This window comes from Apteryx rowi, unplaced genomic scaffold, assembly GCF_003343035.1.
Source record: "Apteryx rowi isolate R43461 unplaced genomic scaffold, aptRow1 scaffold_225, whole genome shotgun sequence".
Taxonomy (NCBI): Eukaryota; Metazoa; Chordata; class Aves; order Apterygiformes; family Apterygidae; genus Apteryx; species Apteryx rowi.
Window position 1 is genome coordinate 1,232,304 of NW_020448586.1, and position 27,339 is coordinate 1,259,642.

The 27,339-nt window shown below is 48.6% G+C and overlaps 1 protein-coding gene across 1 annotated transcript in view; it reads left to right on the top strand.

Annotated features, from left to right (window-relative positions):
• The window catches only part of RAB11FIP3 (RAB11 family interacting protein 3), a 74,153-nt gene that overhangs the window by 17,807 nt on the left and 29,007 nt on the right, over positions 1-27,339 (top strand). Inside the window, exon 4 of the mRNA XM_026065229.1 lies at positions 9,862-9,953. Within this exon, the coding sequence (XP_025921014.1) occupies positions 9,862-9,953 (92 nt within the window). The remainder of the gene's footprint in view (positions 1-9,861; positions 9,954-27,339) is intronic.

The window sequence follows — 27,339 nt, forward strand, 5'->3', positions numbered from 1 at the left end:
GACAAAGGCAAGCTGGAGTGAGTTTAAACTGCAGTTGAAAGGGCTAAGTTTGGGCCTAAAAAAAAAAAAACAAACCTCCGCTGGAGAAAGAAGAGAAGGCAGTACAGGGACTACTTATTTTCTTGGAGATGGTCAATATAAAAAAAAAGTGCAGAATGGTATTTTATTAGAGCCTCAGACTTAGAACTCTCTCCTCTTTGGAAAAGAGGACTAAAACCAAATGTAAACTCCTGTTACAAAAGAGACTTTTCTCATAATCCATCTGCTGTCCTAGTATTTCTCCATCATATTTTTCCTTTCTGCGTAGTAGTATGTTGTTTTGTTCCACATCTGTTGCTACTAATCCTTTTGAGAGCACTGGGCTAGCCTGTCACTTGGCGGGTGGGGAAGGAGGCTGCGCTGCGCTGGGGACTGCAGATGGGTGATGGTCATGGTCCAAGTCCTACGTATTTTGGTTTTGCAGGTTTGGATGTTTTGAATACGCTCCAGAGTGAGAGATTATTAAGTTTTGGTTCAGTCCAGGAAGCTGAAGAGTATCTCTTCTGTCCTCACCAGAAATATTTGGCTAGGGGTCAGGTCGGATTTTGCATGATGAATGGATTTTGATTCCTAAGCTTAGGTAGCAAGAATATATGCAGCCTGTCGTTCTGCTTCTCCAGACAGGCCGTCCAGCCAGAGCTGTCAGGCAATTCCTCGTTGGGAATCCAGTCAATCTGGTGCTATTAGTGAAGGGATAATTACTCATCTGCAACTTCTGCTTCTCCCAGAACACTGCTCGACTCTCACGGCCTGGAGGCTTGTGACTGTGCAGTGAGTGTACCCTTGTGATGCCTTGACAGACTGATGTGGCAAAAGCTTGTTTCTTTCAAATGTTTTCTGGTCTTGCTCTTCGCTGTGACATGTGATGTGGCTTTTCTGCTTTGCTGAGAAATTGGTTGCAATTGTACAGCTGCTGGGTTCAAGCTGTGATGTGTGAGCAGCAAGTCGGGCTGGCTCTGGTGGGTAGCGCATTGCCCACATTAAGAGGTCACCTTGGCAGAAACCATCCCCGGTATTCTGATGAACCATTTCCGATTTCTTCTTGACCTTGATCCCTTTCTGTCTGCACCAAGCCATGTTTCTCCTCCTGAACTGCTGTGCATGTCCCTCAGATATCTTTCTGCTTGATGATCTCTTTATTGCTTCCAAAGTGAGTACAGACTTCTCCTGTGAATCTGTCCATTTAGCAACTGGGCAACTTACTTCTCCTTCAAAGAGGAGGTACTTCTGCTAACAAGGTGACCAGTGTTGAATTCATTGATTAGATGGTCACAGAACTGCACTGAAGCCACCTCTGCTGAAGGATTGTCGCCTGTTCAAAGCCAACTGTGTGCATCACAGAGCTGCTTTGCTTCCATGCTGTTTTGCGAGCTCTTGTGACTTTGAGGCCATGACTCGAGTTCTCAACTAACTTTTTCCACTTCCTTGCTTCTGAAACCTGTTTTATTTTGAATCTAGATTGTAACACAGCCAATAGTTATAGAGAAGTCAGCAGAAACAATATGACAACTTATTATAAAAATGCTTCTATTAAGCCAGTAAGATCTTGGCAACATCGTGTTTGGCCCTTTGGACCCATTCTAACAGGTATTGTACTGCTCAATTTAAAAGGTTGAATGCTTCAAATATAGTAGTGTTCCTAAACTGTTGTCTTTTCAGCTGAAAGAGAATGATCAGACACAGATAACTTGGTGCTGTTTCCAGAAAACAAAATATTACCAAAACCTTTGAAAACTGGGCTGAAATGAGGTTTATTAAAAGCTTATAGCCCAGTGATGGAATTAGCTTACGTGCTGATGATCCCTGCTGGTGTCTGCATTACATAGTTTTGGGGGCTTCTGACTGCTGTATTAGGTCACTCATTTATTTTTGCCTCCCCTCAATAATGACAGGAAAGAAGGTTGGCTGGCTGTCTCTGACACTGTCCTCCTTGCTTTGGGGACTCCTATGCTGGATGAAGGATTTAAAAACAACCTTAAAGGACTCCCTATTACCTTTATTTTTCTCCTGGCTATATATATATATAATTTTTTTTTTTTTTTTTACATAAGTCAGTTTGAGCTAAAAGTACTCCAAATAAAGTATGGTTCCCCCTCCTCTTCAGTGGTATGTAGTACACGGTTTGGCTCATTTCAGAGGGAATTTTTTGGCAGTGTTGCAAGTTCAGGGTAGAAATGGGAAAGGGTGTTTAATCATATGAGCTTTAAGCAGCATCTTCCTATTAACCTGCATAGCCTTCAAGGGACTTTGAAGGAAAGGGGCTCCAAACAGCTCTACTACAGCCAGCAGCAGAGTAACCTGTTTGTGTGTGTTATCCAGCATGTTAAAAGACCTGATGCATCCAGGCTCTTGAGCCAGGGTTTTCTTTATTTTTGTGTGTGTGTGTGGGGGGGGGGGGGTGCAACTTAACTAGAAGGCGCCTCTTGTCACTTGTGCGCTTCTGCCCAAAACAGGCAAGATGTTGAGCCTCTAGTAAAAGTTCCCACTTGCATGTTCTCAGAGCAGCAGCTGCATGTCCCAAAGGCTGCATCTGCATTGAGTGTGCTCTGAGAAGCTAAATTAGGATGTTCTGGTGTTTACACAGTTGCATGCGATCTTTTTTCGAGAGGTCCTGCAATGCTTACCTGATCTGAGGTAAAGTGAAGGTAGCTAGATTTATGCTTCCAAGATGCTTGCAGACCATGAAGTTGATTCTGTTTATGTTTTTAGGTGGTATTTCTAAATAAAGCTTGAGGGTCTGTGCTGAACTAAGAGGATAAAAAGGAATATTTGATAAGTACCAATCCATAGAGCAATGCTATCCAAGAAATTAAGAACTGTTAAAACATTTTCTGTGAGGAGATCAGGTGAGTGTTGTGTAAGCAACCTTAATTCTGACACTTCCTCCTTGAGCAGTGTCAGAATTAAGAGACACTGAGAGCCGGAGATTTTTACTTGAATATTCTGTTGTTGTAGTAACTTGTGGTTGTAAAAATAATAGTCTTCAGTAAGTGCTCTCAGCCAGTTGTTTCCTCTCTGGAGGAGTCAGCATGTTGAGTTGTAGGAAAAGCAGATTTGCCACTTCACACTGCAGTCGTGTAAGGAGAGGGTCTGTGGTGCTGGGGAGAAGACTTGAGGTTGGAGAGAGGTGTGTTTCTTCCCCCAAGCCTACAGAGACTAGGTTCCTTGTGAAGACACACATGCTGGTGGAGATGTAGCGTTCATCTTAGGGGGTGCAAAGATGCCACTGGTGACATGAGAAATCTGATGTGGAGGGGAAAATGGCTTCCCATTTCCAGCATTTTTTTTTGTATGAAGACAGAGGACATCAAATTATAAATGTGCTCCCATATCACTTACTGAAGGCAAAGGTAAAAGGGAGGATGGTTGGGCTGGTGCTAGCTTTATCCTGCAGTTACTAATGATACATGGATGCTTGGGACTAAAATGAAAGCACGGTACCCTGAGACACCTTTGGAAATACTAGCTTCTGCATAGTGGCTTCCCCACCGACTCTTTGCTGTGCATGTGAGGTCCTCCTAATTGCCTGTAGCCCCTGGTGCTAACCTGGATTTTTTTTCTTTTTTTTTTAGACTTATTCCTGCCTCCTGTATCACTGTGCTACCACCAGGCCTTCTACTAGGGCTCTGACTGTGTTCCCTATCTTTTTTTTTGTGTGCCATTCATGCAGGTCCCCAGCCTTATTACTGTGTTGAATAATTCAAGTGTGTTAGCTGCACGTAATCCATACTGTTCAACTGACTTTGAGTTTGTGGCTCTGTGGCTTGCAGCAGTACGCACAGTGTGTGTTGGCAGATGACTTAAATACTTCTGAAAGGCTCTGTTTTTCTAGGTCATGCCTATACGAAGTAGATAAAACTGGCTCTGTTTCTGACCTGTGTGTCACTACTGTACCCACAGCTCTTCACTCAAGGTGTCTTTTTCACTCAAATCCTCTGTCTTCTGAAAGCAGCTTTTAGAAGCTATTTCAGGAGCCTTCTGTGCTCTGTGGCTTCCTTTGCTGTGGCTCTGTGCTCTGTGTTATTTCTTGAAAAGCCCGAGTTACTATTGCATCTCCAAGCCCTTTTGAATAGCGGTGATTCTTCTGATGGAGAATGTGTCTGAGGCCACTGTGGGAGTGCATCAGAAATTCAAGCAGTCTGACTTCTTGCCCTGGGGAGAGCAGCCTGTGACCTGTCCTGCTTTCTCCCTGGCTGCGTGTGCACTACGCGAAGTCTTCCACCATCGTGCAATTGGTTGTGTGTGTCTGCTGTTGGCAGTGCTGCTCTAGAGTTTGGCCAGTGGCTCCAGATGCTTGACAGATACTGGACCGAGATTGCCCTTGGCTTGCAGTCTGGACAAATGACAGGACAACAAATATACTGTCAGTGGGAGATCATACAGATGTGCTCCAACGGAGATGGTCCATGTCACAAGCCATACATGGCAGTGTTTGGACAATGTTTTTTAAAATGCTGGGAGAGATGAGGGCATCTTAAGAGTGGGGGGAGATGTAGGATATAATTCAGTGCCATAAGTCTGGGCATCCATAAGCAGGGCAGCACTGGGGAAAGCAGAAAGTGAAATATGTGGTGGGGGGAAAAGACAGCTGCTGTGGCTGACCGATCAAAGCTGGACTCACAGCTGTCCAAGAATTTGCATGAATATGAATCTCCATCTCCTAAATGATGATGTGGTTGATGCAATGAGATTTTGGAGGGTGGTCTCTTCCATGGGGTTTGAATGGGTGTGTGTTGGGCAGCAGGAGACTTCTCAAGGTAGAAAGAGAAGTTTAGTTGTGTGCAGGTACAGGAAAGAGTGTCAAAGGGATGCTAGAGAGGACAGTTTGGTAAGGTTATAGCGTACAAATGATGCCCAGAAAGTGTGCAAGCTGGTGCCCATATAGTGGGTTTAAGCAGCAGGAAAGCTGTGGGTGGTGGCCATAATCGTAAGGGAGGTGGCAAGCAGAAAGAAAACCCAGGAGCTGTGTGTTGTGGTGGGCTTCCTTGTACAGACAGACTGATGAGGAGGAGCCAGAACAGAGATCTAGTGCGGGCAGAAAGAGAATGAGTTTGCAGGAGAGAGCCTGACCTAGAGAACAGGTTTGGCTTGTGATTTGGGGCAATGTGGTCATCCAGAGAACATTAGAAAGAGCAGTCAGGGGTACGACCAGGCAGAAATGACGGTTGGATTGGAGTCTGTGTAAAATATCCTACTCTTCTAACAAAGCCATAGAAACCTACCATGAGTTGAAGGCTTGCTGCATTGCTCTCAGGTATGGATAGAGTGTGTGTGGTGTGTGCGTGGTGGGTTGTTGGTGTGTGTGGTTTTTTTTGTTTGTTTTTTTTTTTTTTTTTAATGGTTAAAAGTCAAGGGCAGCTCACTGGGAGCTCTTGTTCCTGCACTCACAGCTTGCTTGAGGCCTGGTGGGTGGAGTGGTGTATGCAGCGTTCCCATGGCCATGGGAGGACTTCAGGAACGTCCCTCTCCACATTTAGTCTGCTTTTTCTGCCTCTTCCAAATTCACTTTAGCTTTACTGAATGATATATTAAATGTTCCTAGTCTTATTGGTTACAGCAATTACTTCTGTAAATTCTCTATCAGCAACATCACCTTAGTTAAATTACTGCAGCAGCAAAATTTTATCACTGCTTTATCCAAATGACTGGTACCCTGCCCACACATTCCAGCCTAACAGTTCAGTGTAATTAATTGGGGGAAAAAGATGTAACGTATAGCTTATAGCCTCTTTATAGGATGACTGGGTAGTAAAGCTCCCTGTAGAGTCTCTTGGAGCCTGATTTTTGGCTTTTAGATTTTTAGCTCTGCTCAGATTTAACAGGATCAGCAATGGGAGTGACTGATACAGAACTGAAAATTTGGGAGAGGTCAGTCGTGGATACTCAGATGGGAGAAGCAAATGCAGGGGCAAGCACTCTTCAGGAGGTAACAGATACCAAAGTTTGTGACATCTGAATCTTTGGGGAAAATCTATGGTTTTCAGTGGTGTTGGGAAGAGGTGGCTTCAGATGTCCTAACCACATCAACATTCAGAGGAGAAGGAAGAGGTCAGGTGAATACAAGGGTAGGCGTAGGAGATGGAAGTATGCTTTACGTTGAGAGGCACAGGGAAGGGGGTGCGAGGGAGAAGAGGGGATCAGCTGGGATTTGGGTTTGAAGCCAGAGGAGGAGAGCAGAGTGAATTTGCACGTTTGTCCTCCTTTACCCTCACCATGTGTTGCTATAGTTGGAGCAGGGTTGTGTGGTGCAACACTGGTGCCCCATGTCCATCCTGCTCTGCTGTTGACAGTGTAGCGGTGAATGAAGCCTGCCATGCTCCTGCTGCGTGGCTTTCTGCGTCGGGGAGATGGTGCTTTTCATGTGTGTGGAGCACCGGTCGAGCAGCTAAGTTCTCCTGGGCTTTTTTGGCTCCTTTGGACAGGGATTTGAAAGCTTAATGCAGCCTATTGTGCTGGAAGACAGGCAGGCAAGCTCTCCATGGCAACTCTCCCTATATACAAAGCACCATATGCTTTTTAGGAGGGGGAGGGAATGAATCAAGTAGAAAAGTCGACCTTTGTTTGTTTTGTTCAGAGTGGAGCAAGTGGCTCCGACTTGGGAGCGTGGGGATGTGGAAACATTCGGTGTTCCCTGCTGTCTCCTGGTCACGGCTACTGCTGAACAGGCCACCAGCAAGTGTGCAGCTCTGACCTTGAGACCTGGAAAAAGGATCTCTCTTTGAAGTTCTTGGCTTGCTGTGAAAGTAGATTGTGTGTGAAAAGAGACCCCCTCCGCAGCACGCTCGCTCTGCAAACAGATGGAGCAACCAGCCGTCTCATTCTCCCCTGCACCAAGAACCACCCGAAGGGCTGGGAACGTTCCAGGAGCAGTGTAGGAAACACTTGATTTAGGCAGAATTATAATAGAGACAGTTGCTGTCGGGCAGTAGCGGTGAGCTGCTTGTGTTGGCTGCCCACAGCTTTCTACCTCAGCTTCCAAAAGGAACTGGAAGCCTTTGCTTGATGGAAAATCCTCCCTTTGCAGCTCCCTTTGGAAGGAATGAGCTGAATAAATAGCTTTATCTGTGTCTGTAGAAAATCAGGACCCTTCTGTGTGTCGTTTTTTTTGGCAGGGGGAACAGGCAGAAGGGAGCAGCCCCATGCCTGGCTCCTTCTGCCTTCAGAGTGCTCTGACATTTCCTGGAGCTGCCGTGGTGTTGCCACCAGTAGCACTGGAAATGGTCTTGCAGGGTGGATACCAGTAAGACTGCGTCTGAGTTGCCTGGCCCTGCAGGGGGAGATGCTAGATCAGATAACAAGTGCCCCTGGCAGCCACCCAGCACCCAGCTGGTTGGCTCGAGTCTCGCCACTCAGCTCAACCATTCAACTGCTAACTGTGCTGAAGAATAAGTCCTTGTACTGCTCTGAGGCTGCAGACGTGCGCGGAGAGCAGAACGGCGACCTGGGAACCCCGAGGGGCAGTGCCCTGGCCAGGGCACAGGAGCAGCACGTGCAGAGTGGGCCCCTGTCAGCTGATCCAACTGGCACCTCCAAACATCATTTGGATGTTCCCATTACTGGAGCACATTAGTTCTCTGCTTAGAGGCGGCCATCACCTGTGCGGCACGGTCTAGTTTAAGAGGTGCAGTTGTCCTGTCTGTTCTGGGGATGTGGCATAGATTGTCTATTGAATTTTCCCAAAGAAGTAGGGAGAGGCTCCTCTGAGTGTGACTCTCAGCTGTTCCTGCAGCTTTGCAGCCGACAGGTCCCTGTCCTAGGCTCTCTAATGTCAGAATAGCGACTGGAACCATTAATGGCAAGACTCCTTTCAATTGCAGGCTGCAGCATGCTCTGTCCAGCCTGGTTGAGTAGATGTCACTCTAGGCAAAGCCCAGCAGCTCAGACCATGGGGTGGAGCGGAGGAGGTCAGGATGGAATAATGTTTGTGGGGAGGGAGAATGCAGTCTTAAGATACTTAACATGCTCAAACTGTTAGTGGGGGAGGTGGTCCAAGGTTTGCTTACCTTCAATGGTGTGCTTGTGCACCGGCTTTTCCACGCATGGTCTCACTGCCTTGCTCAGGGTTACAAGCCAAAAGACCCCCACAGTTGGAAAAACAGCTCATAGCAGCACTGCTTGCCCAGTGCTGTGACCGAGGGAAGCAGTGGGGATATTGAAATCACAAATTGCGAACAAGAGCACCTTTCATTCACTGAAGCTATGACCCCACCATGTGCTTGCTGTAGAGCATGTTGTCATACACCAGCTTCTGGAAAAGCAATTCCGCTTATTCCTGGTTCTGATTTATCATCTCGCCACCGAGAGCCGCATATCTAGGTCAGGGAAGGTGTCATTTCTGAGAATGCCATCTGTTTGTCTTCGCCCCGCTCCCACAGCTTTACAGCCCGTAGCCTGGACTGGAGGTATCCATCAAGTAGGTGGCTTCAGCATCTCCTGGAGCCTTGACTGTGTTTGCATTTAATGGCTAGCTGCAAGAAGCACTGAGGAGGGTGTTCGGGGATGGTGTGTGTTGGTGGTTGTGATGTTTTTGGGGGTGGGGGGGTGGGGGGGAACGTCACTGCAAGCCTGCCTTCTTGCTCTGTCCTGTGCCCTAATCACTTGAGTTCATACTAACCATGTAGATCCATTAATGAAAAATGGTCCTCCTTGATTTTTGGAGATGGACTTGAAGCGGGAGCGGTTCTGAGGCCTCACTGTGACTATATATGGAATATGCCCTTTGGAAGTGCTTATGTCTGATCCCATCTGGGTGGCTGGGCTGCTCCACTGCAGCAAAGCTTAATATGACTTATGTGCCCCTTTGATTTGGACTCCAGCCTAGAAGCACTTTGAATTGGCTGCCTTGCCAGCCTGCTGGGAAACCACTAGCCTGACGGACGCTGAAAGCAGACTGTGCTTTGTAGCTCTTCTCTCATCATCTGCCCCTATCAGCCGTAAAAGGAAAGCCTGTCCCTCCCAAAATCCTGCGCGGTTGCAGAGCTTCCCTGGGAGCACTGACATAATGACTCCCTCTGCCTGGCCAAGTTTATCTACATCAGACAGACCTAGTGCCGCAATGTATGCAGCTCCAAGGCATGCGGTTTTGAGCCTGCTATTTATTTTGGGACTACAGCATCTGATCTTGATTTGGTGTTTCCAGGCTGTGATCTAGGTCGTGTGCTGGATCGGGCATTAGCCATTGCTTGAGGGAGCCTGGGGAATTTACACTCGCTTCCTCAGCGTATGGGCTTGGAGAAATTGTGCTCTGCTCCGCTGCGGATGAGTGTTTGGGGGCAGGAGGGGTAATTTTTTAAGAAGTCTCCTTGAAAGCCTCCTATCTTCCTCTCCTCCTGATGCGGCTGGTCGCAGGAGGAACAGTGAACGATAAAAGCTTCAGTGCAGCCTGCTTTCTCTACTGTTCCCATGGTAGTTGGCTGTCGCACACAGAACTAATGTATTCCCTGCCCACAGCAGAATTAAAGCCTTCTGGGAGAAGAATAAGAGGATGCAGGAGAATAGTGGTAGGGAAGGAATCGGGAAAAGAAACGGAGACCATGGCAGGGCCAGTGCATGGTGAGAAGATAGGGCTAGCACCTGGATTCTTCCCTATCTGAGCTGGAAAGGGACTCCTTGGACCTCTGCCAGGGAACAGCACCTGAATTGCCTCTCCACCTTGGTCATGTTGGGATGCCTGGAAACCGAGGTCCTTTCTGAAAGCTGAAGGCACTGGTGCGTGCAAAAGGCGGTTCTTGTTCTTCTGCTTCCTTGGCTCCCAAGGTTGCCCTTTATTTGAGGGTATAGGTTTCCTTTTGGTGATTCTTTCTTTTTCATTTTCCTCTGCAGATCCTGACAGCCAGTTGTATGATATGGGATATACCCCTGAGGAGGAAGCCTCGACCTGTCCTGATGAGTTTGATGACTTTGTCACGTTTGAGGCAAGTATTGAGTGCTGTAAATACCCACGAGTGCTAGCTGTATGTAGTGAGGCTTGAATGCGGAGGGTATGGCCGGTGGAGAAGAGCGTTTGCTGTGACAGGGCTCGGGATGCTCAACCCATCGAAAGGCAAATTTTTTTGATCTGTGGGTGAATGGACCAGAGAACTTGCAGCAAGCATTTCATGCTGTTTGAGTTAAAACTGGTGTTAAAACAAAAATCCATTCAGTGCTAATGCTCTCTGGTCTTGCAGGATGCCAGAGCGTGGTGCCCTGGCTGAAAGGAGGAGATCCTCTCTGTGGTGGAATGCTAGCAATGTGGGAGAGGTGCCTGCTGCTGTTGGGTGCGTCTTGGCGCTGGGGTTTCAGAGACTGAGGAGCGTGAGCCCAAGTTTGAGCTGTACCAGCTGGGAGCTGGCCTCAAAGGCCAGTGAAGCCGTCAGGCACTGGTGCTCGCTGCTGTTCTGCCAGTAAAAGGCAGAGCAGAGGGCAAAATGTGGATTTCCTCTTCATTCTCAGGGTTGATGAAGAACACTTAATTGACATACTGGGTTTTTTGTTTGTTTTTTTTTTGTTGTTGTTTTCTGGTTTTTTTGGGGGGGGTGTTGAACAAAACGAAGAGCGTGGCCTCTATCTCTCAGTTGCCTTCTGGATTCCTTAGCACAGGAACATATTGCAATGTGTGTCCTTTATCTGTTCTCCCAGCTAGGAAGGAGGCTGCTGTTACACTGACCTGCTTGTTGTCTGTAATTTGGGGCTTTTGCTGTTTGTTCCTGCTCTGTGTCTTGCAGTCTGGAGCCGAAGGCTGCTGCAATTACCTTCAGAGCAAAGGGCCCGCTGGGTCCTTTCTTTTTTCTTTTTTCAATTTTCTCTTTAGGTATCTGATTCTTGTGTCATGATACCCTGGACTCTTTTTTTTTAATCATACAGATCTTTACTTGCAAAGGGACTCCCTGTCTTTCCAGCTACTCTGCTTGTATTTACATGTAAATATATATGCTTTTTTATATAAATAATTAGTAGCCTGTAATTTGTTATCTTGGTCTTGTGACTTTTTGATAAAAGGCTAAAACTATTCTTTTGAGTTTCCTAGTGATAAATTGGGTGTTGGGCAACTTGTCTTCCCCATATCAGCGAGAAGCACAGGCCCATCACATGGGATGACTTGAAGCTCCCGCTTGGGTGGCTTATGTTTGACAACAGACCACGCCGTCACACTTCCCAGCCAGTTGCAGAGTTTCTGTTGAGCCAGTTTGCTGGCTCCTGTTCTTCAGCAAGTCAATGGACTTGCACTGTCACCCTGAGCAGGTCACTTAGTCCCTTAGGAGAACTCAAACGAACGTGGCCTTGATAGCTCTGTGATGCTGGGTTCTTCCACCAGAAGGCTTTCTAGGCATGTTGAATCTCACATCGTTTTTCTGGAGGCTGAACTGCCATAGCTGTCTTTGTCTACAGCAGGAGAGGGTAAAATGAGTTCTGCTGTCTTTTATTTTTGTTCCATCTGAGTATTCTAATAAAGCTCGCAAATGTCACTGTTCTTGGAAAAATGGCTTATGAAAGCCAGTAATAGCCCCATAGGAGGGAGGCTAGGAAGGGAAGTGTGCTTTCATATTCCTCCTTCTGTACTGTAAAAGGTTATAAATGTACTTTCTAATGGCTGGACTGAGCGGGTTAGAGGCTGGTGGACTGAGTCATGGTGCTTGTTCCAGTGGGGGCCTTAGCTTCTTGCTCCTCGGACCTGTGTCAGGGGTGCTCGTCTCCGAGACTTGGAGCAGGGCTATTTCTAAGGGCTCATTTAACATAGATGAGTTCTGACAGTGTTGCGAGCTATTCTGGGAAGGAGTACCCACCGGAGGGGTGTGCGCCCTGCTGGGCCACTGCCAGTGGGCCACTGATCTCTTGAAACAGCAAGATGAACCAGAGAAAGAAGGCAATGAATCCTGAAGTCTCCTTTTCAGAAAGATGTAAATGGGTTCTTATACTGAACTCCAGGTAATCTTCAAAGCATCAGAGCTCTGTTGGTGCCTATGTATGTTTAATATGCCGGGTAAGAATTACCCTTGTTGTCCTGGATACATGATTCAAAATAATTTCCAGCCTGCAAGGATTTCATAGAGATTCAGCAAATGAGAACATGATCGAGAAATACCGCTCAGCATTGTGAGAGTAAAAATAAATTGGCGCCTTGGGGCGTGTGGGTTTTTTGTTCTCGTTTAGCTGAGCAGTGAGCTCCCAATGTGCATTTTCTTCCATACGTCCTGTAGTGTTGTACCTTGGAAATCTTGAGTTGTTTCAGAGAGGCGGAGCACGGGAAGTCCTGGTATGGAGCAACCTGCTGGGAGCCGCAAACGAGTGTGTTTTGCCTGCACGCTGAGCTGCCCGGCCTTGCTGAACTGCTAGCCAGCGGAGGAGTCTGGCAGGCTATCCTTAGGTTATGTGCAGGAGGGGGATGCTCTTGAAGCCATAAGGCAGCACACAACACAAATGGCCTTTCCCAAGAAATACTCTGCCTGGCCTGGATTCACCTGGAAGAGAAGAGGGGAAAATCTCTTCCCCGAAGTGAAGGCATTGCCTTTCTGCTGAGTAGACCTCCCGTCCCACTCCACCAAAAAGCATTTTGTGTTCTCAACTGTCCCCCTTTTGGAAATATGGTGCACAGCAAGCATGCAACTCTAAAATTTGCCACTACTGTTGGACTGCCAGGCAGCTAAACTGCCTTTTTAAGATGACTACTTTGTTTTAAGCCTTCAGAGCATAGCTGGTGGGCTCTTAGACAGCAGATGAGCCCCTCTTGCTTTGGCAGGGTCCAGGGCTAAGGAGCACAGCTAGCTTTCTTCCTGTTGGGTCCTGGTAATGCAATATCAGAAGGTGTTTTAAAGGTGACCTGGAGGACTGATGCTGATCTTTGTGGTGCTGTGATGGTCAGAGTAATCGTGGTAACTCTGTCTGGGGTATCTGCTCTAGTCTCCCATAAACGGCACAAAAGGCCCCTAAGTTGAGTGCTCAACTCTTTGAGGTGTTGAAGCCTGGACAGAGAGCTTTTCTCCTAAATGTTTGTTCAAACAAGTGTAAACAAGTGCTTTAAGCAGTCTAAATGAAAATGTCTTCCCTTTGTTGATAAGGCTGCTTTGGTGACTCATCCCCTCTTCATTCTGGTAGTTGTCATCAGAGAAAGCTGAACATCTGAGGAGAACCCCAAACACCCAGTGCTGGTGTCTTTCAGTGCGTGTTTCATCTGCAGAGAGAAGAACCAGCACTCCTATCCAGCAAGGGCAAAAAGCCTCTTGAGGGGAGCAAGGTCTGAACTTTGACACTTCTCGCAAGGACCTTTGTAGTGTCAGATACTTCTGCAATTCAGCCATGAATGCGATCATCTCAGCTTGGGAAGAGACAAACTTGGTATAGGAAAGAGGGAGAGATGGTAGGTAAAAGCTGATGTGGTGGAGAGTGCAGTGTTTTTATTTCATATTCAGGTGGGGCTTGATCTTTCTGTAATTAGGTGAAGTCTTCAGCAGAGTTGGCAAATTTCAGAGAAGAGCTTACCCCCAAGTCTCTGCCTTGGTGCTGCATGGGCCCTTGGGGCAGCGTGGAGGCAGGTAGGAAGAGTCAAAGGTGCATGTGCAAGGGGAGCGCAGAGCACCTGGCTCTCACTGCACATTGCGAAGTATGTTTGGCAGACATGCCTTGACTGCTAAACTGTTTTCGAAGAGGATTTCTGGTGTAGCTCAGCTGAGACACTGCTTGAAGGGGATCAGAAATGCAGGAGCCTGCGTTCCTGCAGCCACATGGCTTTGCATGTGGCAGGAGCTGTGCTTGCAGGTGGCTCATTCCAGTCCCCAGTGCTCCATGCCACACATGCAGGATGAATGTCACGCCCCTGCCCCCCCGGTTCCAGGGCAGCAGTGCCTCGCTCGGCCAGAGGGTTACGTGCCCGCTTGCAGTCCCAGTCGGTGCCCTGACCCCAGGCAGAAGGTGTGTGGCGGCTACAGGGGTGCAGGGTGACGAGCTTCCTGCATCTTCCTCCTGTGGGGAAACGTTACCCAAAAATAATTACTGCAGATTTGGCTAGCCTGCCAACTTTGTGCATTCGAAAGCTATGTAAACGGAGCTTGGAGTCTGTCTGTCCAGACACCCAAGTCTGTGTCCATTTTACACACAGGCTGGGCTGCTGCAATTTTGCTGCTGACTGATGGGAAGGTAGGAGTTATCCTCGCCTCCCTTGCGAGCTGAGGAGTGTGAAGCTGTGCTCTGCCTCAGTCCTGAGGTACATGGGCTTGTCTGCGTTGCCCAGGGGAATGGGGGGGGGGGAGGGGGAATCTGGAGTTTGCTCTCTGGATGCCTGCTGTGCCTTCCCCACAGCCAGAGACACTCTGCCCGATCTGCCCTCTCTCCTGGGGGTAGATGAGCCTGTTTAAGTGATGCAGACCAGGAAAGCTGACACTCCCAAAACAAAAGCAAACCACAAAAATTGGGTGTGCTGCCGGATTTTCGCTGGGAGTGGGAATGGGTGTGTTTAGACCTAGGTGGACCAGAGGAAAGGCAGAGCCAGTGCACGTCTGTGCTCTGTAAGAGCTGGTCAGGAGCACAATAAATAGTACAAATGCCGATTTTTGCCGTGAGAGCTCATGCTTTGGGTCAGAAAGAGCACAGCAAGACTCGAGGCCCTTTCCGAGATCTGCAGATGGGGGAGCCGAAAGCCGCGAAGGCGAGGGGGGAGCAGCGCGGCCCCCGGGCGGGCGCGAGGCTCGCGGCGCCGTGCGGGTGGTGCACACCTCGCGCGGGGCGGTTGCCATCTGCTGGGCGGTCGCCGCGGTCTCGGCGGCAGCGAGGAAACCGCGGCGCCGAGCCCTGCGCGGCTGCGAGAGGGGCGCCTCGCTTGCCTAGAGCAACAGCGCCGAGCGGGCGTGCAGCGGGCCCCCGGCAGCGCTCGCCCAGCCGCCTCGGTCCTCCGGCTGCGGGTGCAGCAGCAGCAAGCCCTGCGGCGCCGTACGAGCGGATCGGGGAGCAAAGCTGTCGTTGGCGGGGTCCCCGTCTCTGCGGTTTGCGTTTCGGAAGGAGGGTGCCGGGTACCCCCTCCCAGCCCGGCTGCCCAGAAGGCGCCGTGCAGCTGGCCTGGCTGAAAGAACCGTTACGTCTGTTAACGCTGGGATTTCTCTTCGTGTGGAGTAATTTAACAAAGGGCAAAATCTGGTGACCAAGGCAGTTCAAATCCACTGCGCGTCTGTGACGCAGAACCTGTCGCTGAGAGCGTGCGGTGTGTCGCAGTTTCGGTGTGCAAGAGCAGCTCTCCAGAGCCGTCAGCTGTCGCTGCTCTTGGCTTGCGTCTGGCGATGGGCTGTTGGTGGAGTGGTTGTACGCTTCCACCGTAGACCCCTGTCTCTCCTCCTAGGAGCGCGGCGGACCTTCGGAGCCCTCTTTGCAGACTCGCCTAGAAACTATTTCGCTTTCATTGCAGCACAGAGCAATGTGCGGGGACAACAGATCACATTTGGGGTGCGGGTGTTCTTCCTCTGCTGTGGGCCCGCTTTGCAATTTTCAGCAATTCGCATGAGATTTGTTCCTCCCTTGCCTCTCCACAGCACTGCTGCTGGCGGAGCTGCATGCGAGAGGGGGCTGCAAAGCCAAGCTTAAGCCGTGCAGCTCATAACAGCCTACCTGCCCTGCACAACCTGCAGGGCCCCCGCGGCACCCCCACAGAGGCTTGGGGCTAAGCTCTGCAGCTTGCCAGCTCTGCTGGGGCCTTTGTGGGCTCTCGCCTGATGATCCCCTAACACAGGTATGAAAGTCTGCAAGTCTCCATCACGCTGGCTTTGCTGTAGTGCTTCCAGCAACGGTAGTGATGCGACTGTGGAATTAAATGGTGTGTGTGAAGACTGCACCTCTCAACCCCTCAGCTCCGGCAGCAGGAAATCCTCGGTGCAATTCTCCCTTTTAGAAGTTCCTGGCTTTTTGATGAATCCTGTTGATTTTTTTTTCCTGTTTTTCATAATATGGCTTTATTTCAAACATCTCTCTCCACCCTACAAAGCGCAGCTTACCCTCCTTTTGCAGCCTTAGTTCCTGTCTTGGCGAGGGGAATTTTTTTTCTTTACGCTGTGCACTTGGAAATCCCGTCCTCTTTCTGCTATCGGGAGAGCTCGTGGTGTTCTTGAGATGGAGTTTGTAAGTCTTTAACCACTTTACTTCCTCTTACTGATGCCGTTCGGCCGGCCGGAGTGATCAGCCTCGGCAGGCTTCTGTTCAGAAGCCCCGGACGCTAGCCCCGAAGCCTCCCTGCTCCTCCGCGAGGAGAAGCTGGGGAAGCCGGCAGCACTGTTCACACGTGCGGAGCACGTTTTCTCGGCAAATAAGGAAACGGCGCTGCTGAGAAGCAGTGTGAGTTAGCGCGAGAAGGGAGCTCTTAGCCTCCCTGCTCCTCTAATTAACTTTCCTGGCTCCCTCTCCCCTAGCTGCCTCCCTAGCTCAGACTTTGCAAAGGATTTGCTTTGAAAGAACAATACATATTTTAAAAGTCTATGCATAATCTTTATTGATTAGTTACAAGAAAACATGGTAATTAAATTTAAAAAGAACTGCTGGATTTGGACTTCAAAATCAGTCTGTGTTGATAACTTTGTAGCAAAAAAAAGAAAATGCCAAGGAAATTCACACCTTGTCTAGACCTCAGTAGTGCTTAGAGGAGAGGATGGGAAGCAGGTAAATTGGGTTAGAGTGTCTCTCTGAAGCAGGACTCTAGTTCAGGATTATGGTAAGAGAAATGTTCTTTGCTGGTTGGGAAAGATCCCAGCTGCTGGAGTGTTTGCCTTGCATAAAACGGGCTGAAAAGAATTTGGAAAATGAAGACCTTGAAGCCTTATCTTTAACTCAGAGCACAGCGCGTGGGACCAAGAAAAGTGGGAACTTGTCTGCAGCACACAGAGCAAGACAGGGCTCAGGGTAATAGCAGGCATCAAGTGGAGCATGGCTTTGAGCAGATCAAGTAATTTTTGGAAGCAAAATTGTCTCAGTAAGAGTTGGAAAAATAGAATAGGCAGGTGTGGGTGTTTGCTAATTAACCTTACTGCACCTTTCTTTGACTTTGGGTTCCTCATGTGCTGGGCATAGTGCAGCTCTGGTAGAAATTCCCTGAAGCCTTGCAGCACAAATAGAGAAGTTAAAAGAAAGGGGCCGTGACCCGCTCACAGTTACATACTAAGTCTGGACAGAGGCTGGGAGACAACTTCGGGTTAAACCATAACTACCCTCTTGCCGTGCTCATCACCAGAAATCCTTGCCTGCTTTAGACCATGCGCAGCAGGTTAACTGGTTATCAAGGGGCAAGACGCTTCCACACAGTGTTGTTGGAATGTCTGGAGTCGTACGTCCTGTTTGGGACCCTGTGCTTCAGGAAGGATGTGGCCTGGAGGAGAACAAGAATAATGCAGAGAAACTGAGAAAATATAATTTGTGAAGGTAATTGAAGGGAGTAAGTTTGTTCATGCTAGAGGACCACAGCTAAGAGAAACCAAAGTTCAAAGTACGTAAAGGGTTTCTGCGGAGAGGAAAGGAGTAAATTCTTCTCTCATGTCTTGTGCATGAGGCAAGAAACAGTGGTGTGAACTGCAGTGGGGAGGGTTAGGTGAGACATCAGGACTGACTCTAATCACTAGTTTGAGTTTAAGGGGGTGCTTGGAGAGGAGGAGGGAGGAGGTTTTAAGGATCAGTTGGACAAACTTTGCTAGAAATGGTGAGCTTTCTGGGAGCAGGACAGTGAACCAACGGCTTCTGAAAATCCTTATTTTGTGGGTGTTAATCTGACTGCGGGTCCTCCAGATTAGCCAGGTCCCGCAGATTAGGTGCGGTGGCGATTCTAGGAGTGATTTGGCTGCAAAAGATGAAGTTGGTGCTCTCCTTGGTCAGAGTAACGATACCGGGAGTGAGAGGACAAACTTGGAAGACCTCCTAGTGCATTCAGTGTTGACATAGCCAGAGTGCTTCAAGCACGCGCTTCAGGGTTCATCCCTGGCTCTTTTGGGGACAGGTATCTGGGTGACATGTTGCTGAGACATTCCTGTCCCTAAGGGAGGCTCGGGGGAAAATCTCCAGGAAAGAGATCTTGAGAGGCGGTTAAAATGAAGAGAACCTGGTAAAGATGCTGTCTTCCTTTTTATTATTGTTTTTACTTTACTTTTTCAAGTATCATTGTGATTCTGAATGTGGAAATACGTAAAAACAAAACCCTCAAAACTTCTGAGTGGTGCATCACAAACCTTGCATTGGAAAGCCTTTTCTCTTTACACCAGTGGATCCTGGATACCTTGGGGAAGGGGAGAATCCTGAAGACCCAAAGAGCTTCCTCCCCTTCTTGCATCACTTAATGTCAGTGGCTCTGACTGGGCTTGTGTTTGCTTAGGAAGCAACTGCTTGGGTGAGGACAAAACGGAGTTCAGGGAAGAGGCGGGTGGAAGTTCATGTGTTGATAAACTTGGTTATCACTGATTACTGAAGCACCAGCCCTTCTGAGAGTAATGGTATCATGTATATCATAAACTGCTGCCTGAGTCACTGAAATGTTGCTCATTTATCAGTAAAAAAGTGCTCCTGATTTTCTCGTAGTGAGCAAGACAAGTTCTGTTTTCTTTTGTTTTTGTTTTTTGTTTATGGCTATAAGGAAGGGGGTTGTCATTTAATCCTTTAAAAAAAAAAAAAAACTCAGAAAAGACGGGATAGACCCGGGGTGCTTCCACAGCAAGAAGCGGTGCCCTTGTCCTGTTTGCGATGAGCTGCCCGTAGAAAGAAACGGCGCCCACCTTGCAGCGGGCTGTCGGCGCGTGGGGGTTTGAAGGAGTACTCGGATCTGTTATCGGCGCAGCTAGGACGGTTGCAGTCGCACGGCAGGGAAGTGTGCGTTAGCTCACATATTGTTATCGCGGAGGCTGGAAGGTCAAGAACAAAAGGAACTCTGTTTAGAGACCTGCGCTTAGTCAGTAAAGCCGTGCCGAATCCTTCCTGAACTTTGCTTCCCTCCTCCCTCCGCGGAATAGCCGGGAACCTCCAGCTGGGCGTGCGTAGACGGAGCTGGGTTTCACTTGGGCAAGGAGGCAATGTGTCCTCAGGTGAGTGTTTTTTTCATGCTAAAACACAATAAAAAGGACTAGATTTCTAGAAGGAGGCAGGTGACCGGCTTGGGGCCCGCGCTGAGCCCTGGAGCGTCAGCACGGGAGGCTGGGCGCCCGCCCGCCCAAGCGGCGTGTTTTCTTACAGAGTCTCTTGGAGCAGGTCTAGAAACCATCTTTCCTCCCGATGCTTGGTAGCGTGTGTGCATGTGCCAGTACCTTCGTAGCTCCAAGGCGGGTGCGTTTTCTTGGGGAGTTCCTGCAGAAGGGACCGTGCCTGGCAGGCTCTTCCGCGGTGCTGAGAACACTCTGAGAAGCTGGTGTCTTGTGGGGTTTGTGGCTGATAGGTTTTTAGTTTGTTTTTGCTTTGCCTTGGCAAGTACCGTGGGGGTTCTGTTGCCCAGCCTCGGGGGTGTTGCTGACTGTAGGAGCCTAGACACCTCTGCAGGCAGGTTTTTCAGGTGACCTGAAACTTGTTCTCCTACAACGTTTGTGTTCAGAGACTGACCCCAGGGACCGTGTTGTGGCAGGTGAGTAGCTGTCTTCACCCTGGGCTGAGCGCGGACTCTCTAGCTTCTCTGAAAAACTGTATGTTGCCCAAATTTGCTTCTTCCTGTATGTACGGTGGCAGAGATTGGTGTCTTGCTGCTGCTGGTGGTGGCCCTGGTGGGGGGTCTCGGTGGCCTGATGGGTCTCTGCTTTTCCATGACTGACTGCCAGCACTTGAGGCTGAGCTGTGCACGGCTCAGCGCCGTGGGGTGTTTCAGGGATTCGGAGGCAACTGTATTAACGCGGACTCGTGGGGAGCCATGGGCATGGCTCGCCTCCCCTCTACCTGTCCGGAGCTCAAGCCCACCACGAGGCTGGGCGGACGCCTGCTGCGGGAGGCCGGTGCTGCCGGCCCCGGGGCCTGCCCGGCCGGGCTGCCGCCGCGACGGAGGACGCGGCACCCCCTTTCCTGGCAGCAGCTTCCTAGTGTTTGTGGTCAAGGACAGCGGTGCTTCAGGATTTCGAGTCTGGCTCCCAGAACCAGGGGCTTTTTGGAACAGCTCTGCAGAACAGCGCTTCCTGGAAACAACTTCCGCTACTGGCTGCTACTTCAGCTGTGCTTTTTTCTCCTCTCCAAGGCCGTGCCTTCCCAAAGCTCAAGCAGAAAAGGGGAATTTGGGTGTATCTGGTAACACAAGCACCAGTGTCTCTCCATAGGCTCTGCCTTAAGCATAGCATGAACTTTCCTCCTGTAGGGCAGGGGCCTTCAAGGTTGAAGCATGTCCGTGGTCTGTGCTGAGTTCTCTTCCGCTTGGTGCAAGAACTGGTTAAAGCTTCTGTCTGTTGCAGATCAAGGCAGTAAAGCAGATTCTCTCTCAAGCCTGGGATGTTTAGTGCTTTTTTTTTTTTTTTTTTTCCCCCCTCATGGACATGCTTGAAAATGCAGAAGCATGCTTGATCACATGCTGCTTTTCTTCTCCCCAAATTAAAATCCTGGCATAAGCTTGCAGGGCTGTGCAGCCCTCCAAGCTTGGAGGCTGTACAGTGTGTGTTTCGTGGCCCACACTTCAGTATATGTGGTGTCTTTTGGACAGGTGAGGATGCATTTCTGTCTCTCACAGCACTTGCTTGGTTTCAGAGTCTTGCAAAAGCTGGGTGGCTTTGGTATGTCGTATAGGAAAGATTTGGTTTTTTTAATGCTCTTGTGAGTGCCTCTATGCTCCACAAGGGTGTGAGGTGTACAATGTGTGCAGTAATCCTCTGCCTGCACAATAAGGATGCTGAACCTGAGGATTTAGCTTTTGTCCGTGCTACTTTGGGATGCCACAGTGCACCAAATACTAAGATTTGATTTTGACTCGGGTGTGATTTACCGTGAGTGCCACCAGGCCCACAGTTGGTTGGGCCTAAGAACAGCAGGTATTTGACCCCTCTGGGAATCTGTGCTGCAAACCATGCAGACACAGCACCCAAACCAACAGACTGCTTCTCAAAACTGGGGTTAAAAGCCAACAAAACGCCTGCAGAACTGGTGGGTGCCCTAAGAAAAGCAGTGGGAGGATAAGGCAAGAAGTTTTGCGTGCTTGGCCTTACTGACTTCATACATCCCCATCTTGAGAGAGGCCCTTAAACTTCCCTCTGTTTGGGGGAGGGTATGTGTTACGTCAAGTGCCAGCTCCTTATGTCATTGCAGAATTTCATCTCTTAACTGCCCTCGAGCGGTCCCTCCCTGTGCTGTTTGCACTGGCTACTGGACTAGTCCCTTGGATAGCGGTGACAAAGTACTGTGATCTCTCAGCTTGTCCCTGCTCACATATTGCAGATGACTCCCAACAGGCTTGTTGCCTCTCTTCCTGCTAAAATACTTTTGTAATTAAAAGTCTGAACTAGGAGATTTCTCCACCAGTATTTCCTCTATAAGTGTTTGATTGGCTCACCCTTTTTATCAGGCCACATTACGTCACTTCTGACATCGATTTCCTCTGTTTCCTTTCAGAAGCGAGGTGACTCACCTTTCGAGGCTTTAAAATCCTCCATGTTTCCCCGAATATCTTTGAATAAGCGGAGGTGTGCCCAGGTGGCAAACTCTCTGCTTCAAGCAGGTCCTCGGACCTGGGGGAAATAACTGTGTAGGAAGTGGTGTGACCCTCAGGTGCTCAAAGGTGAGAGCCTTGGGCTTGATGGGGCTGTGCAGGGTGTAATGAAGGTATGTTTTAGTAGGCACTAGATACCATTGTGCCACTGGTTTAAAAAAAATAAATGAGGAAATACAAGTTCAGTGACTTTTAAGAATATTACTTGTCTTGTAGAGGCTGTTAGAGCCCACAGCAGAGCAGAGAGCTCTTTTTGGCTTTCTCATGGAAGACATACTTGGCAAACGCATCCTAATGCAGGAGACCCTGCGTGCGCTCTGCACACAGCCCTCGTGGCAGGGGTGTTGTGGGGCGGAGGAGCTGTATATGGAGGAAACCAGTGATGCCACCGTCCCCAGAGAGGAAGTCCCAGGGCATTGGAGCCTGTGCTTGGGCTGAGGCTTTGAGCGAGACTGAGCATCCCACTTGGGCGCAGAGAGCACCTCCCCTCCATCACAGTTGATGTCCCATGCGCATGTGCTTGTTGTCACCCAGGTTAAGACTGCCACAAGGTGAGTTTGCTCCCGGGGGTTGTGTGCAGCTGCTTGGAAGCTGGTGGCAGAGCCCAGCAACACCTCTGTGATGTGCAGTGTTGCCCATGGCCTGTCAGGCTCTCCGTGCAAAGGCACGAGTCCTTGCCGATAGCCCTACTGAACCCTTCTGTGGCCTCTAGAAAGATGTGGTATTTTAACTTCACTCCTGTCCAGCTCCGTTTCAAGACTTGATGATGCTTCAGTCAGTCTAAACGTGATTCTGCTTTTAGTTGGGGGGGGTGTGTGTGTGTGGAAGCATCGTATATGTGTGTGTCCCAGTTTTAAGGTCTGAGGTTTACTCTAAAGCATTTAAGGATATGTTTTATTTGATTAAAAACTTAAAATATCCCGATACTGGTGATACTGCTCCGTTGTGAACGTGGCGGTTGCATTGATGAGTTGCCCGTGCAGCCTGGCTGTCCCAAACCCAAGGAATTGTGAAGTGTGTATCGCATGACCTGCTGTATTGTGATTCGTATCTGAAAAACGTGCTTGCCTTCTGCCTGCTAATGGAAGGGCAACCTTGGCTGAGTGAAGGATCTGGCAGAGGGTTTTAAATGGTCAGCGTACAAATCAGCTGTGTATGCGAGGCCATAAAAAGAGCTTTCTGCAGACCTGTGGGTTTCACCTTTGCCCAGGGCAGAGGCTTTTGGTTTTGCTTTATTTTGCTTGGTCAGGCACTTTGTAATATCTTACCTTAGTCTACTGGTTTGCCTATCTTTTTTTGCATCTTTTTCTGAGGTTTAGTTATTTAATCTGTAACGAAATGTAAAGCAAAGTTCTCCATGCTTGTGCTCAGGACTCTGTTTAAAGCTTCAGCTGCCCCATAACTCATTGACTGGGTAGGTTGAATTTTAATGGGGCTCTTGCATTTGAAATTTCTTCCAGGCTAGTATTAAAAGAGAGTAAGTTAGGTCCAGCATGCTACTGTATGGCTCAGACTATCTGTTCAGTCTGAGGGAGGAGCAGGGTATCACATTTATGCAAAAGCAACCTAAATCCCAGTGTTGTGCATATGGTTTTCCTTTTATACTATGGGACAGAAATGTCAGTGCTCCTTGGAGTAACTTTTAAGAGAACTTGATCAGATGACCTTATGGTGTGCTGCCGGCTTGGGTGTTCAAGGCTGCCCAATTACCTGGGAAAATGGGAGAAAGGAAGACGCTTTCCTGTAATGTGGTTTCCAGTGCCCACCACAGCTGGCCAAGTGGCCAGCCACAAATCGGCAAATCTACCTCATTTACTAGTGAGATTTAACCTTCGTTAAGTACTGTGGAGGTGTTTTCCCTGAGGGGGTCCCAGGACCGGGGAACTCGGTCTCCCTGTTACCTGGCTGTGTCATTGCACACTGCGACTGAAGTCACAGCAAACGGCTGTTCTAGTGCCCCCTTCTAGTTCTCCACAAAGGCCATGGGGGAAGTGGCTCTTTAAAAGCAAAAGAAAACTTTCTCCTGTGCTAAATGTGAAGAAAATTTGCTAAGTTGTGCTACAGGTCGTCTTAAAAAGGAGAGGGAGAAAAAATAAATCGCCATACGTCCTCCATGTGGCTGAAGGGGGACAGTTAATGAGTGGTTCTGGTGACTACTTTTAGCTCGGAAGCTTGCTCCCTCATTTGGGCTGTTCATGCTGATATTTTCTGTCAACAGGATGTTTCTTAACAATTTGATAGGTAAATCATCTAGTTGAAGGACACTGGGATGTTCTGAAGCCCTGAGCTGTTTCACTTCTGATTGTGCTTCGTGCTGGGAGGGCCAGCAATGATAACTGAAGGAGGGTCTTTAAACCAGTTTACGTTGAGATTTTGTTTTCTTTTGTTTTCTTTTTTTGGGGGGGGGGGTCCTGGTTTGTTGTTTTTTTTGTTTTGGGGGTTTTGTTTTTGGCTTTGGGGGTGGTTGCTTTGGGTTTTTTTGTTTTGGTCTATCTGCAATAGCAGTTTTTATGCTCATTACAACACTTCAACGTCTGCTTAAATTTAAGCTTTTCTAGTGGGAGACTCTTTTGCCTGAAAAAACACCAGAGTTTACTCTGGGGTCTGTGAGCAAAGTTATTTCCAGTTTGGCTTTAAAGCCTTTCTTCAATCCAGTGAAAACAGGCAAAAAGTATCCCTTTAAAAGAGGCAGTTAGTTCTGCAGATGTGGCTGACCGTGGTTGTCTCTTGGACCCGCGCTCTCCCCCGTATCGGGTTGCTCTTGCCTCCTGCACAGCAGAGCCGCACCAGCCTGGCAGGCGTCTCGGCGGCCCGCGAGACCGGCTCCGCGAGCACTGGGGAAGCGCGGTGCATGTTGGAGAGGGATTTTTTCCCCCCTGCAAAGCGAAGAATAACCAGTTCTGGACTGGTGTTGCAACACAACATTGTTGGTTATGCTGAAGTCCGGCCTCTCCTAAACTTGGCTTACATTGCAAGTAGCTTGGAAAAGTACCCGAATTATCCGAGCGTGCCTTCTTCGGGAGGCTTGAGAGCAGCAGTGCTCAGCTCAGCGTTGGTGTGAGTGCAATGATAGAGGAGCACTGAGGAGTCGCTCCACCGTGCCGTCCTTGTGTGTCCCTCCTGCAGTAGCCTGGGAACTGTGTTTTGGTGAGCCAGGAGATGTGAAGCCATCAGTTCAAAATCTCCGTGTCCTCATTCTGCTCGAGCATTAAGAGCCTGACCAGTGTTTCTAGGAAGTGCAGCATAAATCCAATAAAGCAGTTAAGCATGTCCCTAACTTTAGGTATATAAGTAGTCTTGCTGGACTTGTACTTTCTAAAGAAGGTGGATTTTTTTGGGAGGCTTTTGCTTCTATTTTGAAGGCTAGTGAAAGCCACCTCCTCCCTTTTCTCCCTGACATTGCTGCTGGCCATTCTCTGCAGCAGCATCTCTCTACTTGAGTAGAGCTCACTTGCACAACCCTCTCTTCTCCTGATGGTGGCTTTAGACTCTGGTCCTGTAAAGATTAATACAATGTTTAGCTTCAGGGTTGCTGATGTCTGTAGGTCTACATGGATCTGTGAAAGCTGAGCAAAACTTCAGAAAGAGGGTCTTGATGTGTGTGTTACCCAGTCTCCATCCCCCAGCTGCTGAACTCATTTGCTTTGCTATGAAGTGAATGTGTAGAATATGAACCACTATTGAACAGTTCCTATGTACCTCAGTAGAAATTACCTGTTCCACTAGAGACAATTCACTGACGCATTTTATTTGGTTGTCCCTCCATCCCAAACCTGCCTTCTGTGGGCGGAGATCTTTCTATTCAGAGCACTTGTATAAATTCTTGTTAGCCTTTTGGCCTCATACGTGTTGAGGCAGTCTGAAAAATCGTGGGTAAAGATCATTAGTCAGCAAAAGACTTTGTATGTGGTAACCACATCTTGTAACTTAACCTGGAGTTGGTAATTATGCACCGTACAAATGAAATGTGGTCTGGATGAGGACCCGCATACAGCAGGTAAAGCACATGATCCCAAATATTTTTTGGAGAGCATGTGTGTAGAAAGTGGTGCTGGTAGGAGGATTGAGGGTTGTGTGGGTTCCCCCCCCCCCCCCACTGAGTCTCAGACTTCTGGATGGCAAACAAATTGAGACCTTGGTTGTATCTCAAGCCTGTTTACGCTGGTGAAAAATGCGACAGATCTTTGGTTTGTGAAGTCTTTATCTGAAAGAGAAGAGAATCAGGCCTTGCCTCCTCTGCAGAGCTGTCCCAGTGTAGGCTGGAAACAGCTGTGTTTGCTAAGTCTAATCAAGGTAATGGCAGAAATATGTTTGTCTCTGGTCTGGTGCTTTCCTGCTACACAAAAATGGCATGTACCTTAAACTGCTGTTACACCAGAGGGCAGTAGCTGCAGTGATGGGCAGGACTATTCCATCCTGCCATAGACATAGCCTACCTTGAATCAACAGCTATTAATGTAATCTTTTATTCTTTGCCCCTGTGTGTTTTCTTTCCAATTGCTGGTCTTCAGTAATGCAGGACTTTGAGAAATCTCAGAGGGAAATCTCTACAGAGCAGGTTTGACCCAATTGGAGGAACTCTGACTGCTTCAGATGAAGCAAATGGCTTTTTATGGGTGTCTTTTTATTTCAAGGTCTGCTCAAAAAATGGCCTTGGGCTAGGAGGGGTGCCTGGTATGTTGGTTGCAACAACAAGAGCCTTTGGAGGGGATCCTGGCACGTATCACGTGTGAGATGTCCTCCAGTACGTGCTTGTGTGCAGCCTTCAGGATCTCCAGCCTTTGCTTGCCTGCTGGTTCTTTGCCCCAAGAAATTTTGATTTTTCTTTTGTGAGTAAGCGATGGCCTTCCTTTGCCACAATGCTCAGCAACAAGGAGACCTGGATGCTTTATCTTACTCCTTCACATGCAATCTGCACTTGGGCCAGGCCCACCTTCCCTTGCTCCAGCTGGAGCTGACCTTGTGCCAACTCCTGTGCTGCTGTGGGCTTGAGTCGCATCTCCACTGGTACGATCAGGCAGGAGGGCTCCCATCCCTCCGCCCTCGCCCTGCTGCCTATACAGGACCACTCTGGTGATGGGTGACCAGGTGGAGCTCAGCACTGGGATTGACTGATCCCAAAATGATTGAGATCCCAGAGACAGAAATGGTTAATTTGTTCTGAGCAGGCTGAGGTGCCCCGGGGAAATCTCATAAATGCTGGGAAATGAATTGTTGCTTTTATCGCTACCATAAGCTTTTGCTTTAGGAGAGTGTCTCTTTTAGTAGGTCCCACAGCTCTCTTCCTAATATCTGAACGCTTCTGGGCACCGTGTGTTCAGAGAGGACCATCCCTATCATGTGTAAGGAAAAACAGGCAATACTGAAGATAAGCGACTTGCTGAAGGGTCTCAGGCAATGGCAAAATGGGGAGGAAAACCCAGCTCTTCTGGCACAGGGTCTTAAAAACCAACCTGTGCTTCCTCCCTAGACCCTGCTGCCGTGGTGCAGGTAACAGATGTTAGTGATGTAGTGGGAAATATCTGAGATGCTGTTCCAGCTGACGTGTCATCATTCAGGTGTTCTGAAGACATAGGCTCGCAACGCAGTCCTTGCAAATTAGATGTTGTAATAATGATTTATAAACCAGCTGTTTTTCTGTTGAGGGATGGGTGTTGTCCTCACATTACTGTAGGAAGAAAGAAGTGCTTTAAGAGCTAAAAGATAGCTCT